Source organism: Anas platyrhynchos, chromosome 6, assembly GCF_047663525.1.
Source record: "Anas platyrhynchos isolate ZD024472 breed Pekin duck chromosome 6, IASCAAS_PekinDuck_T2T, whole genome shotgun sequence".
Classification (NCBI taxonomy): Eukaryota; Metazoa; Chordata; class Aves; order Anseriformes; family Anatidae; genus Anas; species Anas platyrhynchos.
The window spans coordinates 12,615,247-12,635,943 of record NC_092592.1 but is presented as its reverse complement, the minus strand read 5'-3'; the positions used below and the strand labels follow the sequence as shown (position 1 = coordinate 12,635,943).

The 20,697-nt window shown below is 41.8% G+C and overlaps 2 protein-coding genes across 4 annotated transcripts in view; one reads left to right on the top strand and one right to left on the bottom strand.

The window, feature by feature from the left end:
- Positions 1-9,670, bottom strand: part of OPN4 (opsin 4) — a 28,130-nt gene extending 18,460 nt beyond the window's left edge. Inside the window, exons 1-2 of one of the 3 annotated variants that reach the window (XM_072040102.1) lie at positions 9,283-9,670; positions 1,732-1,871 (exon numbers count right to left, since the gene is read on the bottom strand). In XM_072040102.1, coding sequence (XP_071896203.1) covers positions 1,732-1,871; positions 9,283-9,426 — 284 coding nt within the window. In that variant the 5' untranslated portion in view covers positions 9,427-9,670. Of the gene's footprint in view, positions 1-1,731; positions 1,875-9,282 lie in introns of all 3 variants that reach the window. The other 2 variants (XM_072040104.1, XM_021276775.4) reach the window with 2 other exon arrangements.
- The window catches only part of WAPL (WAPL cohesin release factor), a 148,630-nt gene that overhangs the window by 28,073 nt on the left and 99,860 nt on the right, over positions 1-20,697 (top strand). The gene's annotated exons all lie outside the window — the stretch shown is intronic.

Genomic DNA, 20,697 nt, shown 5'->3' with positions numbered 1-20,697 from the left:
TTCTCATTTCTGCTGTGAGAGAATGTAAGCAAGGCTCACTTTTACACCCTTACACTCCTGTGCATGTTAGAGGGTTGTTTTGATAACCAGCTCAGTGATGGGGATAAACCATGTTTGTCTTTAAATACTCTGACCCAGTGCACTGCATGTCCATGATTAACAGGAAATTAAAGCTGATGTACTCTATGGATTTGCTGGATCTGGGTCGTGTTGAGCTGCGGGAAGGGAGTGCATATCTCCCTGATACTGATCTTATGAGCAGTGACTTCCAAATATAGGGATTAGGCAAACTCACTATGTACCACACCAAGCATTATGTTTTACATCAGTGCTGCTCTATGACATGCATTCCACTAGCCCAGACACTGATTCTGAAGAGGTCTAGCTAGCCTAGAGCATATCAATAGCATATGCAGGTCAGATAATATTATAGTACAATGCCTTAAAGGGTACACATAAAAGCTCAACTGAGAGCACCTCCATTAGGGGTTCATTGTAACTGTTTTAGCTCCTTTTTCAAACTTTTGGTCTTACACAGAAAAGAAAACTATCAGAATAAATGATGGGTCTCGATTTCTTGAGACTGCTTTGTAGGCATCCAATGTGTTCTCTGAACTTCTGATACATTTGTTACTTTGCTATCAGTGTCCCTTTTTGTCTTCATAGCATCTTCCAATAAAGACAAGCTGTGTCCTCCACTGGAACCACAACTGCCACGGTTGGACTTCCTGAGTGGGACCAGCCAAAGAGCTACGCTAGGTCACTTAGTTCATCCTTGTCTCACATATCTGGTCTGTGTGCCAGCATCATATCTGTTCTTAAGGCCTTGTCATTCACACTGAAGTGTTGGTACCTACTCTGAATGCACACGCTGAAACAGAAAATATGAGATTGCCTAGGAAAATGTGCTGCCATTTTACCTTTTTAACCTATCATTTACTACACTAGATAAGTGTAGTTTACTAGATAAGTGTAGTTTACATTTACTAGATAAGTGTAGTAAATGATACTACAGGCTCAAGACCCAAATTAATTTGGTCCGTATTCCAGCGATTCAAGTTAACACCATCAAATTGTCATATATTTGTTATTGTTTAGGTTTACAGAAGTGCGTAAAGATCAATCATAAAGCAGGAGCTCACTGGCTTGACATCATTCCAATGCTCTGCCACACAGTGCTGAGTGTGACAAAGCAGAAGCAGGGTCAATAAATAGGAATGGTGAAGATATCATTGTTGTCAGAGATCAAATATCTTTCAGATACAAAAGCCTGGATGTGGCTTTGTTGAAAGGAAATAAGCCAACTGTTAGAAAAAGTAAAAATGAGAGACATTGGCAGTAAGGAACAGGGAACAGAGCAACTGAGAAGTAAGCCGCAGGATGAAGGAAACATCTAAAATACTGAAGATATGTGAGAGAGGCAGGTACAAAACATCCCATCAGTGCACTACAGAAACTGTTCAGCCAGTAGCAAAAAAAAATTCACTGAAAGTTTTCTGCACTGGCTGCATTTATATCACTTAGTATATCTGGGTGATTGTTTGCCATTTTGCTACCAGACCATGGTTATTGGGAATCCAGAGGGGAATGGCAGGTTGCCAGTTTGTTTCCTACAGCAATGTCTCAATGCATTTACAGTGGCAGTATGTCTGCACGGCATGCAGAGAGCAGTCCTGGTGCTGTTAAGTTCATCCATTTCAGTATTTAAAAAAAAAATCTAAACCAAGATACCTGCAGAAAACATAGATGACCAGGAAATTACCCAGAGTTCCTGTGATCCCCACGATAAGAATGACTGCTCCAATTGTGTAGTGGGCATGGTCAGGGACATCCACTGTAGGAAAGGCACCAGGAACACCTTTCGCTGTCATCTTCTATGAAGTAAAGAAGAAGTCATACACGTAGGTATATGGTCAGATTTTACTGAATAAACTGGCACATGCTTCTGTAGAAGGGGAAACAGTCAAGAATGTGAAAAGCCAGCAAGCAAAAAAAAGTCAGAATAAGCTAATTGATTTCAAATTACATTTACAGTTGATCATCTTCAGGGACTATGTATGCCATCAGCAGCACAAAGGTCAACATTGTTTTATGTGTTTATTGTTGATTGAGACTTCTGGTGAAGAAAAGCAATCTGTTCTCTCCCAAATGAGAGAGAAGGTTATGGAAGAGAAAAGAGAGACAGGAAGGGACCATTTGTATTGCATCTGACATTAAGTAATGCAGAGCTTAACAAGTAAATTGTCTGCAGTTTTCATTTAATGAAAGTTTCTGTACCTGTGAAGTGTGATTTCTGTTGTCCTCTAACATCACTGTTTTAGAATTCTCTAAATAAGTAGAAATGACCTTCTATCGATAAACATGCATTTAATCCTTTAGCACCATGGCTATTTCATTTCTCCCACTGAATAACTACCCTGAAGACTTAGTTACCAAAAGCATGGCAGTATTGAACAACAGTCTTTTGGAAAGTAAGTTAAGGATTAGAAAAACTAAACCACCAAAACTTTATAGCATGTGTCTTGTTTGCATACCTGCCTATTTTCACCCTGGACTGAAAGGTTATTTTGCTCCCTGTGAAGTTTGTGATAAAGCATATGGCGAAAACGTGTTTTACCTACTGATAACTCATGGCACAATTCACAAGTATGAAGACTGCAGCATTTTAAATAATAGTTTAAAACATTTTCTTAGTGTCAGGAACCACACAGTGTTTAGACCAAGTGACCCCAGCTAAGTAATGAAGTAAACAGTAAGTCTGCAGCCAGGAAGCAGGATGACCTAACAGAAATTGAAGAGGACAGCCAAACGGTCACTGTTCTGCTGCCTTTTTGATATAAGGTCAGGCAAGGAGATTTAAACACTCACCTCTGTGCATGTGCTACTGTCCTAAACACGCCTTGGCATCAGCTCAGAACCAGCTAATGTAGTCATGATAAATACCAAGCCCTGTACTCATTCATCCGCACAGACGTATCCTGTCTCTTTTTCATAGCCAGGTTTTTCTCATCAGGGGTGGCACTCGGGAATGGCATGCCATGACCACTGCTCATAATTCAAGTCTGCAAGCTGCAGCCATGGCATTCCTCAGCTACTGGGCTACAAGAATCATGCCAGGGTTGAGAAAAGCCCAGGAGGTGTCTTGAATAGTTTATATCTTGCCTCCTATAAATACCATCAGTCTGGCTGTGGCCTAGGATCCAGGGCAAGGGAATTGCTTGTATCAAGGTTTGTGCCTGTACCAAGTGTAAATAATGCTTTGAGGCTGGATATGTTCTTTCCCATCACAGGTACTAGTACAGCTGTCATATGCTGTCCTTCTTTCCCAGGAAAGGCAGGTTGCTGTCTGGAAAGGAGGAAAGCACGTAGAAGTATGCGGGTATGGAGTTCTCACATTCTTCCTACAGCTGTGTCAGCCACTGGCATTCACAGTTAGAGCAGAACTCATGATTGCCTTTGACAACACCCCAGTTATCAAAGGACAAGAGTGTTTCCAGACAATAGGGGCAGACATTAGCTCTGAATTGATCTCTGAGATTGTATTCAAGTTAGAGAGACAATTTACATTTAAAACCAATGTGCCAGTAGCAAGAGTCAAACCCCAGGACCATCTGAAATTGTACAGGAGATTGTCTCTGCTTATGTGCTGAGGATCTGCCTGCAGCAATCCTCAACAGGAAGAGTGTACTCCCTGGGTTTCATCATTAGCAGGGATGAAATGCTGGACAAATAGTCTCATCTCAGAGAGTGAAAATGTAGCTCTGGCTGTTGTTATAATTGGAGCAAAATGTTATTATTGCATTAAGGCAGATATGCTGACTGAATGACAGTAGCATGATGTTTATTGCTCAGGTGCCTTCAGCAAGTCTAAGTTGGCTTCACATCATAAACACCAGCGGGCATCTTACCCATGTAGAAATTGCTACACTTAACGCACTGTCAGTAGAATAACACAAAATCCCATACAAATAGCAAGTGGGAGAGTCTGAGATAAAACTTAAATGGGATCAGGTCTTCTTTGGTTTGGGCTTATTTTCTTTCCCCTTACCGTTATGGTTAAAACATTTTTTAAACTGCTGCTCTGCAGAGAGTTAATCATGATTATTAATGGAATGGAGATTTCTGACGTTTTCCCCTGTAGCTATCCATTTAATCAGAACTGGATCAAGGTAACAGAAATGAAGCAACTAAAGGAGCTTGTTTTGGCTACAAAGAACAGATTTAAAATGGCTTTGATTTAAATGAAATTTGTGGGGGACTAAGGACAAGGAAAAATTTGAAAGAAATATAAATACACAGAGAAATATCAATAGAGGAAAAGATTATTTAAGGGACAGCAGAAGACTTCCAGACTTCTTACTCGGGGATGAAACAAGTTCAGAATGAATCAAAATGTCAAGTGTGAAAAAGAAAAGAATAGTATTTATAATGGAGGAGTGATAAGACATAAAAAATATTAAATAGATAAAGAAGAGGTCTGGCAAAGAGAAATAAATTCACATTTTAGTGTGGACTTCCTGGAGGCCTGTTATTTTCAGCACAGGATCCAATTATGTCTGTTCTCCAAGAAATACGTTTGATTATTTAAAAAAAAAAAAAAGTCATTTCAATCTTTTTGTTGGAAATACTGGTCTGATTCAAAATGTCTTTAAGTCAGAGAAATTTGCTAACCAACCCAAAAGGCATTAGATCAGGCCTAACCACTTCAGATTCATCCCTGAGTTGCATGCATGCGACTTCCTCGCTAGGAGATGAAAACACATGCCTATCTCAAGATCATCTTACAAGGGGAAAAGATGGTGTTTGAGAAAATCAGGACAGCAGGATAATTGAGAAATCAGACAATTCCCAAAGCTTTTCTCTATTCATTTTCTGCAGCAGATAAGCTTTGTATAGACTATCTTCTTTTGTCACCCCCCAGTATTAGGACTTGGGTGGCATGAGAGAAAAAAAATCCCACTGTTGGCAATCCCCACCATAGCAATTGTCCTTTGTGAATGCTCGGCCTGAGCAAACTATTTCAATTGCATTGTTAACACAGAACATAATTGCTCTGCATGTTCTTCTGTTCAGCCTTCTTTCTATATACACTTCATAATGAAGTTAAAAAAAAATCAACAGGCAAAACCAACACTTATTATTTCTCTTCTAAGTAATATGACAAAACAGCTTGTTTTATGTAATGCGGTTCAAAACATCACCAAACGAGCAAAGCAGCAGAACTGTAAACCAAGAGGTTGGACATCTTCCTGTGGGTGAACAATGCACTACAACTTTCCTGAGACAACAAATAGAGGCACTTGCATCTGAGGCCCTGGACCACTGGGTGCCAGTATACCCACAGGGTTACTGTGCTGTGGGTAGCTTAGACTAGTACTAATTCTATGGGAAACAGTTCATTGGGAAGCATCAACTTCCTGACAATCAATGTAAGCATTGCACATTTCTCAAAGAAGCAAACAGAACGGGTGCTTGAGAAGTTGTGGAGGACATACAGGTAGTAACTGAAATGTAACACGATCTCTTCACTGCAAGTACCGAGGGTTTTTTTGAGAATGCATCTTCTAGCCAAGGATGGCATTTTAGGCATCCTTAAAAGCAGGCTTTATAGTATTGCTTGGGTGTGTATGAAAACTGGCCTTTTGCTAGAACTGTAAAATAATTTCTAAGTGTAATAGGCAATCCATTTATTATTTACACTGTGGTTTTGCAGAATCAGATGGATAATTAGGGTTGTTAAGGAAGCTGGGAAGTGGTCACTGATTCATACCAGCAGACATGGCAGAATATCAGCCTGCCCATAGCTAGGACTGGGTGTCTTGCAGAGCTGCATAACATGCATAATGAACAGTGATGTTGGAATTCCTTTTCCACCAGAGTCTTAGCAGTTGGTCCGTACCCTAAAAACAGTGTTATCCCTTTGAAAGGATAATCTTAATGGAGGGTATTTTTATCCTTCGTAGAGAGGTGTAATCCTTTTCTAAATCCTGCTCTGTCATTGCCTTAAGAGTCTGTGGCAACAAGTTATGAAGGCTGCTCCATATCAGTGTATTTTCTTCCAGCAGGTTTAAGTGTGTTCTTGGAGAAGCGCTAGAAAAAGAGGCAAACAACTCCATTTAACAGTCTGCCTTCTTAAAGTGTTCATTGTTATCCCTAAAGGAATGCTTGTCTGCTACCTGTAACTAACTTGCTAAAGCAGAACTGGCCATGTTTTCAGCTATCATTCGCTATCATTGACGGAGTCTTAGAATCATGAGCTGCTTTTAGGGAGTTTGGAGAAAAGGAAGCATTTGATAGTTGGTGAAATCTGTTTAAATCCTTGCTGTTCTGGCCTTGTGCATGTAAGCAGCACAACATGGAACCTCTTTATATTTACTGCCTGCTGCAAAAGCTGGTTGCAGGAGAGGCAGAATCTTTCCTGGAAAGCCAACAAGGGGAGATACCCTACCTATTTCTTTGGGAATAGAGCAGTGGGCAGGCCCTTCTGATAAGGCCTGGTGCAAATAGAGAAGGGGTAAACATCAACCAGTTGCAGAAAGCATCAGTGTACAACAGAACTCATTTCTGTGTGTAATTTGCCAAGAACCTGCAAGGGGCTGGTCTGAAGGAAGTTGTAAGGATAAAGGAATTCTGCAGTTAAGGGCAAAGTGTTTTGCCTAAGTTAAAATGAAATCTAGACCAGGAATATTTGATGCCTTCATCTATTCTATCTTGGAAATGTATTTATTATACACATTTTTATAAAAAGAAAGTTATCTAGGTAGCTATTTTAAAATTGTTAAGAAAGCAAACAGCAATACCAGCTCACCTCTGAATAATTTCTAGTAGAAGACATAACATTGTTGAGTTCTCATGCCCCCTCACTTCCATGGCATTAAAAAAATACTTTTGTCTAAGTGAAAAAAGGGCATCATGCAAACAATACGGTATAACTACTACTGGTGAAAAAAATGTTCTTGTTCAGAGTAAGAAAAAAACACATTGTTTAATTGCTCTTCTGAGAGACCTCGGTTATTGAAATCCAACTAAAGCTAGGAGTGATGATGATAGAAGCAAGGCCACTGATGTAAATATTTGTACTGAATATAAATCACATTTGATGTAGCCCATTCCTCATTCTTCCTATGGCAAGAGTGTTTAGTTTATAGGAAAACAAGAAATCCACATAGGATAGAATTTGAACATATTTCATTCTGATTGATTGATTTATTCCTCTGACATTGTTTCAGAAGTTGGGAACAGAAAAGACTAGGACAGGGACATTTTTCAGCTAGTCCTGCCTGAACACCAGATGGATTATACCTAACAAGACAAGAAAAGGGAATGGGGACTGCTATGTTGTTGTTCTTAGGCATTCATCTAGCTTTCCAACTGTAGTCCCTGGTTTTGCAGAATGACTGGTTTAATGGAATAGAGCCCAGTTCCTAAACATGGCAAGTTTGGCAGTCTCATTTTGACTTCAGCAATGTATTGGGTCTCTTTGTTCTTAATTTTCCTACAAACATTGGTAATGAAGTTGCTTATTTATACAGTTCGGCTTATAATATCAATAGTAGCGTTAAGTCTTTTGCATTTTAAGAAATTATATAGCTTGGAAAAATGATCAGAACCAAAATACTGCCATTTACTGGAGTTTCTAGGTGCAGTTTTAGTTCTGCCTACCTGCCAGAGTCTTCCAACAACTGATAGTACTTACTTGTCTTCACAATTCCTTGCTCTGATTTCTGAGCTTGCCTCTATTGGCACTTTTCCTGTGATGACACACAGCACAAAGAGGAGTGTAATCAATTCCACCTCAATTATGGTTTCAGCAGGGTGATGCCAACTGCTAAGCCCTCATTCCAGTAGGCAGCAGGGCTTTCCATGGATGTTTGTCCTATTGAGCAATTTGGATGGCAGATTTTGTTTCCTGTCTTTCAGATTTAATCTCAGCCACAAGCAGCACATACTGCTTTCAGTCCTGAAACTCTCCTAAACCAATCTTGGTATCAAATTAAAATACAAAATTTTGAAAATACTTGACCTAGGGAGAAGTGGACAGATAATTTCATCTTTTAGCAGAATAAAGACAAAAATCATTTTGAGTTTTCCAGTGTGAATCATTCTGTCCCCAGAATCCTTTTCCGTTTTGTTTTGTGCTCTTCAGTCCCATTTCTCCCTCCCTGCTATGTTCTGCTATCCTCTTTCATTATGTTATCCATCTAATTTAGTTTGTAAGCGCCTTGGCTCAGGATACTTCTGTTTAGTTTCCTGTAATACACTGTGTACTTCCAGATTTTATTAAAAAAATAAACAGGATGCATTATTACTATGTAAATAATAAAATATTTACTGCTGCTTCATTATAAGTTAGGATCAAACTGTAGCACCTGGTCCAACGTGCTTTATGCATAAAAACTTCAGAAGTGTTTGAAACTTTCATGTGTTTTTTTAAGTAGTCACTGGATTATGTGGCTCATGCCAAAATACCTGGGGTGACCACATCAATGCTTTAAGTTAAATTTCAGATTTCAGAAACTCCAAAAACTAGCGTGGCTCTTTTTTTTCTGTTGTTGTTATTTTCTTTTTAGCAACATTTTGTATGAACAGCAGCCAAATAAACACTTCGCAGATCTAATAGTATATAGAGATACATAACCAAGAAGAGATTTCTGAACCCTTTTGGTTTGGTTTGTGGGGTGTAACGCAGAATATTTTTAGAAAACCCAAAAGGGACTCCATCCTGAACTGTCATTACCACAGATTCACACCATCATACTTTAAAGGAATTTTTCTGTTAGCATTTAACAACTGAAAAAAGCTTTGGTAGAACTTACCTGGAAAACCTTTCTGAAAAGCTTTCTTGAGTAACTGTAAGTAACAACTCTACAACATTTACATAAGCACTTCCTTATATTTACAGACTATTACAGAAATTATGGGGATTTCCATTTTGAATAATACCACCAGCAAGCATTATGTTTGAACTGCTGAACAACTTTTTAACTTACAAAAACATGCTCTTTTTATAGTTTGCAACACATTCAGTGTACTTTGCCTTTAGACACCCTTCCCTGTCTTCTGCCCATGTAAAAGTGCCAAAAACTACTGTTTCTACAGCCCTTTCTGCAGTAGGTAAAAACAGAAATAAAAGAAGGTTTTTAAGTTTCCATTAGGTTGTTCACTATTGCATTACAACATTAAATATGCACATGTACCTTAAATATCCATTTACAGTTCTATAAATGCCAGCTTTACCAGCAGAACTACCTGCTACAGCTTTTAGTGACAGAAAGCACTTACTGTTGGGGCTCTAAGAGGCAGGTCCATCAGTGTGTAGGCAACCGCTTCCGAGTCATTCCACGCATCAAGTGACTCCACAGTTTTGGTGCTGTTGGGGTCCTCAGAGGGACAAGAGATCCCCCTTTGAATGGGCTGACTATTCATGTGAACAAAATCTAAGCAGTAGCAAAGAAAGCAAAGCTCTCCCCTGACTTTAAGTCAGCCAATTTTTTTTATTTTTTTTATCATTACTTTTATTTTTGTGTGTGTGTGTAAAGCAGATTGTCAAATCCTCTAAGAGAGCTAGTGCAGAGCTTCTCCCTAAAGCTTCAGATTGCTTTGCCCCATTTTCAGCTTAGGAAAGGACAACAGCAGCAGCTTCCATTTAAATACAGGAGCCTGCAGCGTCTGCACATGCCCAGTTTGGTGCTCGTTACATCCAGACTGAGGCTTCACTTTAATGACAGTATAAAACTGATGCTCACTTAAAAGTATTGTTTTTTTTGGTGTTTGTTTTTTTTGTTGTCTTTGACAAAGTTATGTCTGAATTGTAATGCTATGTCCATACTACCACTGTATGAAGACAAAGAAGGTAAAAGGTTGACCTTGCTAACTCTTTAAAATGTTAGACTTTACTGCTCATTGTCACTGTATTGGTGAATTAGTTTTTTGTACTCAGTGATTAAAGAAAATGTATGTGTACAGTTCTGCTGAAATTGTCTGAACTCAAATAGATTCTGATATTTAACAAAGTGCTTGTGCGCACTTCTGTCTTGTAGAATTTAGGTCATGGTTATTTGTTGGTCCACTTCTAAAAATAAGCAAGAGAAAACAGGGATAAAACCCACTGACATCATCCTTTTCTGCTCTTCAGCTTAAAAAAAAAAAACAAACACACGCAAATGCCTTAGGCAGAGAACAGCAAAAAAACATTTGTTCCAAGAGTTGTCTGCTTTCTTTTTTGGTTGTGTTTTGTTGGGTCATACATGAGCAGATTCTCGTTCACCCACATCTGCCTTAACATTGGTTGCACTGTACAGAGTTATGAGTTACTCTATTCCCAGCTGAAGGCCCACTATAATGGTAAACTGCAATTTAATTGCAATGAAGTATTTGGTACAGAGTGTGGAAAAGCTGTTCTAGCACATACTGCAGCCTGAGTATGAGTGTGACAGGGTTCAGGCCTTCCAGCCAACGTCAGAATGACCCTACTGCGAGGTATAAGCTTCATTGCAGTTGGTAATAAAAACAGATGGTGTGAACTGTTTCTGGAAAGCCTTTGTGAGAAGTTTGTGATTCTAGCAGGGAGAACTGTGTTCCCTCCACTCTGCACAGACTCCCCTTCTCATGTACCCTTCCTTAAATTCATACCTGCACTACCTGACCTTAAACTGAGGGAAAAGAGTTTGCATTTCTTTGTATGACCAGGAGGCGTGTCAGTACCATGGCTGTATGTGATCTGTGCCTCCATATCAAAGGCGCTCACCTATAGTGCTGCAGATTCCCTTTCATTGCCAGTCATTTAAGGAAGGTAGCATTTATCTTGTATCACCGGGCCACTGAGCAGCAACGAGATGAGAGACTTTTTAGGTTCTACAGGCTGTCAAACTGTGAGACTTTAAAAATAATTATTAGCAGACCAGTTGTGAGAGGCAGGCAGAGAGATTTCATCGAATAATCCCTGCCCTGCAGAGTTAGGTAGGCACACCCAAACTTGGTTTAAACTAGCTGTGGCTTGAGGCAGAGCTGCACTCAGAGATGGCTAATCGCCTGACAGTTTTTATCTTTGTTGACTGAGATTCTGTAGTCATTTTCTACGGTATGCTCTTTCCCTCTTATCCACATCTAGCATCATACACATAAATACCAGAGTTGGATGTGGTGTTAATGGTGTGAACTTCAAAAGAAGTTGTCATGAAGTCAGAATCCATCACTGTGTTTTCTTAAATATGTGGTTTGGCTGCTACAGCAAGCATATAGCATACCGTAGGTATAAGGCTGCAAATTATGATGTTTGACATCTTAATGGACAGGACCTTTCTGGAATATAATCTTGCATTTTACTACTATAAAGGTAGGAGATGACAGAAAGTCACAGTATGAAATTGGCAAGAACTTGTACTGTCTTCCACTAAGGCACACTCAGGGAGTACACAGAAAATACATTTAATGATTGAAGTGGAGAGAAAGGAAGGAATGCGAGATCTCCCATTTTTGTGAACTTCACGTTCAAAAAAGTTGTATACAGCTATATCCTGCTCTTACCAAACTGATATAGCAGTGTTCAATACATAACATCTTCAGGGACAGGCATAAATACTAGATCATAGCTGTTCTTTGACTCTGTGTTCTAATTTTTTTGCTCAAATCCTCTTAGTTTTCTCCTTTATATCTCAGTTTTGGGCGATGACAACATTCAGTCTGTTTACATACAGCTTGTACATTACATTTTCCTTTTCACTGGGTCACAGATTACATTTTTCTTCCTTCCTATTCCCTCTTTATGACAAATCAATGCACTGAAAATGTTTCATTCGCAGTTAGCCTGGAAACATCCATCTCTTTGGACGGCATCCTAGAGGAGCCCATAATATGTTTGGCAGAGTAATCAAGTCATAAAGTAAATTTGGTGCTTTTAAAAGTAAACCAGACATTATAGAAACTGTCTTCTTGCTTCATTAGATTTAGCTGTGTTGTACATGCCCTTCCAGACAAATCAATTTGATTAGTTCATTAGCTGCTGAGAATGTATTATGACAAAATATGCAGTAGAAAGGAAAGGAAGTTTCCACCAGAAAGAAGTGGATGCTACTCCAAAGTGGGCTGTTGATTTGGTGTCCTTCCTTAGCCTCCGGGGACTGCTTTTGAGAATGTTAAGCAGTAGCAAGCTGGGTGAAATCATTTTTGAAAATTATACCCTAACGCTAAGATTCAGGTTCAGTGGAAATGTCCTCATACGGGTACAGCTTTGTGATCCTGTGTTGTAGCTAATTGCTAGAAGCAATTCAGGTGACCTATTTCGTGTGTGATGCCTCAGCTTCCTTGGAAGAAGAGGAGTCATGTTGTAGAGCTGCACAAGGTGTGAAGCATGAGAAATCTCATTCTCTGTACATAATGTTTGGGAAGTAAGGCAAAGATACATACTAAATAATTCACAAAATGTTTTCTTTTGGATTTTCATCTGTTTTATATGCAGTATTAAGCCAGAGTGAACAATTCAAAAATAATTTACTGAGCAATAATTGTTTCTCTTTATAGGTAAGGCTATTTCACTTCAGTCATCAGACTTACAGACTTAAGGATCTGGAAGGAACTTTGCCCTCTGTCTTTCCCATTTTCTCTTGACCAAAAACTTATATCTCTTCTATCCCTGCAAAGCGTGATGGAGAAAACGTATCAGTTAATGACCTCTGGTACTTTCTAAAGCCTCTTTGCTCATCTTAAATTTTTCAAACACTTCCTCCACAGTCTTGTGTGTGAAACACAGCAGAAGTCCATTTGGCTTACGGCCCAGATCTGAATTGCCATGCAGAGTCAGTTCTGGAGAAAATAAAACCTGCCAGAACTCCTCTCTATGAATTCTGTCACATTGAGGTATGGTGAGAACATCCTTCCCAGCTTTAGAGCCCTGACTTGCAACTGCACCTCTTGGTACTGGTAATTAACTCTTGTTCATAGCTTTTTATAAAACACAGACATAAACAGCACAAAGGCTGGGGACTCTGGGGTCCTACCATGAAACTGAGAAAACTGCCTAGCAGAACAAAGGGAAGATAATCCATGGGCAAAGCTTAATTAAAAGCAGATGAGCACAGGATTTCTTTCACAATCAGTGAACGGGAACAGTTTCCTTCTCTTTGCCTGGGAGCTCTGTGTAGAGCCAAGGCGATCGGCTCCTGGGCGGACGTGTTCTGCAGCGAAGCGGGGATCGGACAGGCAGGGCTAATTTTTCCGGCATCAAGTCTACTTGAGAGAGCCGCCAGGACCCGGCAGCCCTCGTGAGGGAGGCTGACGAGGTGCAGGCGGAGCCAGCAGTGCCCCCTCCCCGGCCATTCATAAGCTGCCCCTAGGGAGGCACCCTGCTAGACCTTCTCTTCACAAACAGAGAAGGACTGGTGGGAGACGTGGTGGTTGGGAGCTGTCTTGGGCAGAGTGACCACGAAATGGTGGAGTTCACTATTCTTGGCGAGGCCAGGAAGGGGACCAGTAAAACCGCTGTATTGGACTTCTGGAGGGCTGACTTTGAGCTGCTCAGGACACTGGTTGGTAGAGTCCCTTGGGAGGCGGTTCTGAAGGGCAGAGGAATCCTGGAAGGCTGGGCGCTCTTCAAGAGGGAAATCTTAATGGTGCAGGAGCAGTCTGTCCCCACGTGCCCAAAGACAAGCCGGCGTGGAAGAAGACCGGCCTGGCTCAACAGAGTTGCAGCTTGAGCATAGGAGAAAAAAGAGGGTTTATAATTTTGGAAAAAAGGGCGGGCCACTGAGGAGGACTATAAGGATGTTGTGAGGCTGTGCAGGGACAAAATTAGGAAGGCCAAAGCTCATCTGGAGCTCAATCTGGCTACTGCTGTTAAAGACAACAAAAAACCTTTTTACAAATATATCAACGCAAAATGGAGGACTAAGGAGAATCTCCATCCTTTACTGGATGCAGGGGGAAACCTAGTTACAAAAGATGAGGAAAAGGCGGAGGTGCTTAGTGCCTTCTTTGCCTCAGCCTTTAGCGGCAATACTGGTTGTTCTCTGGATACCCAGTACCCTGAGCTGGTGGAAGGGGATGGGGAGCAGGATGTGGCCCTCACTATCCATGAGGAAATGGTTGGCAACTTGCTACGGCACTTGGATGTGCGCAAGTTGATGGGGCCGGATGGGATCCACCCGAGGATACTGAGAGCAGAGGAGCTGGCCAAGCTGCTTATCATCATTTATCAGCAGTCCTGACTATTGAGGGAGGTCCCAGTTGACTGGCGGCTAGCAAACGTGATGCCCATCTACAAGAAGGGCCGGAGGGCAGACCTGGGGAACTATAGGCCTGTCAGTTTGATTTCAGTGCCAGGGAAGCTCATGGAGCAGATTATCTTGAGAGTCATCATGCAGCACTTGCAGGGCAAGCAGGCGATCAGGCCCAGTCAGCATGGGTTTATGAAAGGCAGGTCCTGCTTGACGAACCTGATCTCCTTCTATGACAAAGTGACACGCTGGGTGTATGAGGGAAAGGCTGTGGATGTGGTCTGCCTTGACTTCAGCAAGGCTTTTGACACTGTTTCCCACAGCATTCTCCTCAAGAAACCGGCTGCTCTTGGCTTGGACTGGTGTACGCTTCGTTGGGTTAGAAACTGGCTGGATAGCTGGGCCCAAAGAGTTGTGGTGAATGGAGTCAAGTCCAGTTGGAGGCCGGTCACCAGTGGCGTTCCCCAGGGCTCGGTGCTGGGGCTGGTCCTCTTTAATATCTTCATCGATGATCTGGACGAGGGCATTGAGTGCACCCTCAGTAAGTTTGCAGATGACACCAAGCTAGGTGCGTGTGTCGATCTGCTCGAGGGCAGGAAGGCTCTGCAGGAGGATCTGGATAGGCTGCACCAATGGGCTGAGGTCAACTGCATGAAGTTCAACAAGGCCAAGTGCTGGGTCCTCCACCTGGGGCGCAATAACCCCAAGCAGAGCTACAGGCTGGGAGATGAGTGGTTGGAGAGCTGCCAGGCAGAGAAGGACCTGGGAGTGATGGTGGACAGTCGGCTGAATATGAGCCAGCAGTGTGCCCAGGTGGCCAAGAAGGCCAATGGCATCCTGGCTTGTATCAGAAACAGTGTGGCCAGCAGGGCTAGGGAGGTGATCGTCCCCCTGTACTCGACTCTGGTGAGGCCGTACCTCGAGTACTGTGTTTGGTTTTGGGCCCCTCACTGCAAGAAGGACATGGAGGTGCTCGAGTGAGTCCAGAGAAGGGCAACGAGCCTGGTGAGGGGTCTGGAGAACAAGTCCTACGAGGAGCGGCTGAGGGAGCTGGGCTTGTTCAGCCTGGAGAAAAGGAGGCTCAGGGGCGACCTTATTGCTCTCTACAGATACCTTAAAGGAGGCTGTAGCGAGGTGGGGGTTGGTCTGTTCTCCCACGTGCCTGGTGACAGGACGAGGGGGAATGGGCTAAAGTTGTGCCAGGGGAGTTATAGGTTGGATGTTAGGAAGAACTTCTTTACTGAAAGGGTTGTTAGACATTGGAACAGGCTGCCCAGGGAAGTGGTGGAGTCACCATCCCTGGAGGTCTTTAAAAGACGTTTAGATGTAGAGCTTAGGGATATGGTTTAGTGGAGGACTTGTTAGTGTTAGGTCAGAGGTTGGACTCGATGATCTTGAGGTCTCTTCCAACCTAGAAATTCTGTGATTCTGTGTGATTCTGTGAATTAGGTTTTGGCTTGTCTGCAGGAATACAGAGTGGACTGAAAGAAAGGGGAACCTGATGCTTAGAAGATAAACAGACTGCTATTTGGAAGGGCCAGGAGAGTTGGAAGAAAAGGCCTATGGTCAGCCAGGCGTGAACGTCCCTGAGATATATTTACGCAAAATCTCCTGGGCTTCCTTCAACTGTCCTCATCCAAAGCCAGGATGAAGAAACAGGAATAGACCACTCAGTAAGGGGCAAAGTAAACTCTTACTCTTCTGTGAATACCGATACAGTTCTGGAATTTGAGTTACCACAAACAAGGAATGCACAGAGCATGGAAGCTGGGTGTTTACAAGGCTTACTAGTGAGCCAGGTCATTTTTCCCCAGTTACAATGGGGAGAATAAGAGTGATAACCCTGGTAAAACATTCTGGGAATAACAATGGTAACGTCAATTTCATTGCACTAGTGACAAATGTAGATGTTTTTGTTAGAGGAGCATCAAATTCTTCTTGCTTTGTGGACTGACAGTCTTCATTTCTTCAATCTTCAGTCTGACTGAAAAAAGATTTCTTCAGTCTTTTCATCACTTCAGTCTTCATTTCTTCTTGCTCAATTTCAAAAACAAAAAACAACAACAAACAGCTGCTTTCTAATGTACCAAGTACTATTTTTTCATTTTTGATTAAAAGGCCCACCTCCTCCTCAGCAGCTGGCTAGGAGGTTTAAATATGCTCTGCATGCCCTCCAAACATGCTACCTCCTCCTGAAAGTGATGGGATAGAGGAAGGCATTATTCATTTGTCACTTGAGAACCTACCCAGTTTCACTAACAGCTTTTCGAAAGGCACTGCCACACTATAAGAGTTTGAGTTCATCACAGCCTTCCTTCTACAATCCCTGCTGTACAGGATTTGTTAGCCCGAGGTATCTGCTGTGCTAATGAATGTCAGTAACACCTGAAAACATGCTTCTCAGAAACATTTTTGGATGCCTGCTTTTGTACCAGTGCCTACAACAAACTGATTTGCTTAAATAGGTGGGTGAAAATGTGTTGTTCATTTTACACAGATATCCATTTTCTACTCCCTGTATTCTTTTTGCCTTTTAACACCTAAGATTTATCAGGTGGAAATTCTCCCCCTTCCTAACTGTTCCCAGACAGCGTGCTGCCATTTTGGCATCCCAAGTAACAAAGCAGGGAGGGGGTTGTCTTCTGTGCGCATCTCCTTTGTTCTGTATTAATTGCAGAAATTAAATTTAGTTGTTCGTGCCTGGAGTAACTTGGCAAGGGAGGCTGAGGCAAGAACACCCTTTGTAAATAAAATTGTTAAACAGAATACAAAGTTTTGTATGGCCCTTTATGGGAGCATGCTCTTGGGACTCCCCAAAAATCAATAGACAAAATAGAAAACAGTAAATCAAATCAATAGAGTTTCTGCTCAGCTGTAGAAGTGAATAATTTACCTCATAGGTAGTTCTGGTTTTAGAGGGTAGCCAAGATCTGTGGTGAACAGTGAGAACAGGGACCATGGAGCAGTTCAGCCCCACAGCAGCAGAGTGAGAATCTGGAGTGAACCGAGTACAGATGGGCCGGACAGGAGAAACAGTAAAAAAGTCTCTTCCCCAGAGATGAAAAGATTATGTCAGTCTTCTCTGCAATGGTACAAATTTAGGTCTGTGACATGGCATTAGACTGCCACACTATGGCAGGACACCCTCCAGCCTCTCCTCTGCCTTAGTTTCCCTGGTAGTATTCCCAGTTTACTCTAGTGGTTTATGGCTTCAAGGTGGCTTGAAAAGGCCAACCCACCCCATCCCTCTGGTCTGCCCTCACAGAGTAAAAGCCTGAAGACGAGGTAGTCACACACAGCACTCCCCAGCACAGCCAAGTCCAATCTGCAGTGCCCCCAGAACAGCTCATTAACTTGCTCCCTGGGCTGAGCTTTCAGGTTCAGCCTTCCCTGTCTGCTGTGGCTCAACCTCTGCACAAAGCCTACCCCTCGCCAGGGAACTGTGGTTAACCAAACTTGTCTCAGATAGTTTCAGTTGGTAGCTTCCCTAGTTCCAGTTCCCAAATAAGAGTTCCCACCTTTCAGCCCTTCTAGCATGTGAGATAAAAAGCAAATTGTACTGGTGCAGTTCAGTGCCTACTGTAGGCAGTGGAAAGATGGTATTTTAAAAATGATAAAATGTTGAATTGGTAGCCCTTTTTTTTTTTTTTTTTTAATTTTATCTGCATACGCAGCAGTTACTTCTGAAATGCAATGAAGTCAGTGACTAGAGCCTATCATGGCAGGATGTGTGGGGGGGAGCTGCACAAGTGTCTTGATGGATAAGATACAGGGCAAAAGTGGAGACAGCTAACTCTTTGATGGAAAGACTAAGTGAAGAGGAACAATGAGAAGCAATTTGTACCTACACACAGCAATCAAAATGAAAACCCTGGGGTTTGAGAAATAATAGCTCATGATAACCAGAAGGTAAAAAAATGTGGTCTCATCTGATATTAAAGAATTATCATCCTTATCCACAAATAGTAGGACTATTGTTTTCAAACTATCCCCAGAGAATATGTATACTGCCCTAATGGCTTTGCAGCTATTTTTCCTGGCACATACTGTCTTGTCTTACAACATTCCTGTGCAAGAAATCCTGTCCTTTCTAGAAGTATCATCAGTGATTCTGTTAGAGGAAAAAAAAAAAAGGTAAGACAAGATTGTCAATCCATTCGTGGGAGAAAATTATGTTACTGCACTAATAAGCAGACAGCTTTATCATTGACTGCAGCTTAAGTCTCAGCAGCTCACATATATTGCACGTGTCCTTGCTTTGCTGTTCTGTCCTGCACTGTGCCCAGTGCTTACAGGAATCTGGACAGGATGAGTAGGAAGAAACAAACCACTCAGTAAAATCACCAAAATTTCAAAATCTTCTGTTGGAATTGTTTCCGAAGACAGCCTGAAAGAGTGAGTGCAGGTGAAAAACACCAGTGGATGTTTTAGCTGAATCTGTCATAGATTTCAGTGACAAGCGCCCTGCCAGAGACAAAATGGCCAATGGCAGCTGAAGCAGGAGGTGGCTCAGACTACAGCAGTGGGCAGGATTTGGACAGGGTTTGGGCAGGACCGTTGAGAACCGAGATGTTCTGAGGCGTTTCTCACTGCTGCAACTTGAGACCTCTAACACAGAGTCCAAAATCAAACAGACCTAATGCTTAAACTAGAAGAGAATCCACTGCAGCTCTGTAATCAGTGTCTCTGTGTACAGAGGTGTAAAGCCATATATTTCTTTATAAACTGCTCTGCTAGGGCTATCATCCAGCCTGTCATCACCTTGGACTTTGATTCCCCAAATGTTCGTGTGAGGCCTGTACAGAAACAGAGCTGCTTCTTTGTCTAGCTCTCTGCAGTAAGGACTGTATTAATACCTACTCTGCTAAATGCCTCGTCTGGATCCTCATGGACTTTGGTTTCAGTTGCTATGACATCCTTTCTCTCTGACCTTGATTAATGGAATGTAACAGGCAATTATCACAAGGATGCAGACAGGATGCAAGTGGGTTGATGTGGCTGTGCAAGCAGTTAACACCGTGACTACGTCCCACCCAGTCTGAGCCCTTTTCAGCTGGATCCTGCCCTCTCCCAGATCATTGCTTTGATGGCTATTGCTGGGCATCATCTTAGCTCCCTGTTTTCTATTAAATCATATATATATTGCCAGTCTTCACATCCAAGGGCCTCGATGGGATGTCTATCTCTAGCTTACCTGTCATCTTTCAGACAGTGCTGGCTTTCCAGCTCTCATACTCTGTCAGCCAGTGATGCTCATTTCCATCGTTCACTTAACACAGCTACCAACACGCATGATTTACTTGTCTTCGTGCAGTTCCTCATGCTGGTGGCAGTAGCAACAGAAGACACTGACACTAACTAGGCTGCAGGCATACAGAGCCTGCTGGCTGTATTGTCTGTGCTGACCTACATTGTCTTATTCTTACCTGCTACTTTCCTGCCAGTATGCCTTCACTTCTTCTCTCCATATACTTTGGTAAGTCCTCTGGAACAGAGACTTTTCGCTCCGTGCTGGTATAATGCATTTCTAGGCATGAGAGTAATGCAAACAATAAAATGGTGGACTTGTGCTCTCTGGTAACATCATAAATTTCCTCGTATATACTTACTTTTTTGCTGATGAATTAGTAGTTCAGTATGGCCACAATACAAAGTCAACTGAAGCTTGTTTTTTTTTTTTTGATATGTACGTAGATTATTTTTTTTAAGATTTTTTTTAAAAAGAATACAGAGAACCTTCTGTTCTAAATCAACAAATATCTAAAAACTAAACCTATATGAACTAAAATGATGGGAAACACTAGCACTTATCCTCAGAAAGCCAAACTTACTTTTCACTCTAATTTTGTAGTTGTGCCTGCTTTGTACAAAAGCGGCGGCATTCCTGTCCACTACTTGCAGATGATGCTTCAAATCATGAAATCACAGTTGGACAGTAATTTCACAGCACAGCAGACAAATGTAAACAAACATGCCATCTTTATTAAACTTACATGTTTTTCACTGAAAGTTTATGTGAAATTCACATGTGATTGGGAAGACTTTGCACTGTATTCTCTCTGCTCTTTGTAGATGACTACCACTTTACTTGAAACAACAAGCCACACTGAAACCATGCATCTTTAAATACAGAGTGAGTTTCTGGGCCTGATTACCTAAAGCAGTTGAGCTATTTCACACAGCACCATACCCCTTCCTTCTTGTGCCAACTGATATTTCAGAATGTCACCAGCAGGAAATGACTGACATCTCCCTGTCTAATGAAAACCTGGATCCCATGCTGAAAGACATCACATTTAGACAAGCCTTATCTCACTTATGAATGAAGGATTGAGCATCTTCTTATCCTGGTAAGAAAAGGAATGTTTTCTCTTTCTCTGCATAAGACTGCAGAACACACCAATAAAGAATGGACACAGAGGCATTTCTTGCTGATTACAGAAACATCTTTTTTTGTTGTTTCTGATTACAGGAACATTTTGCAGCA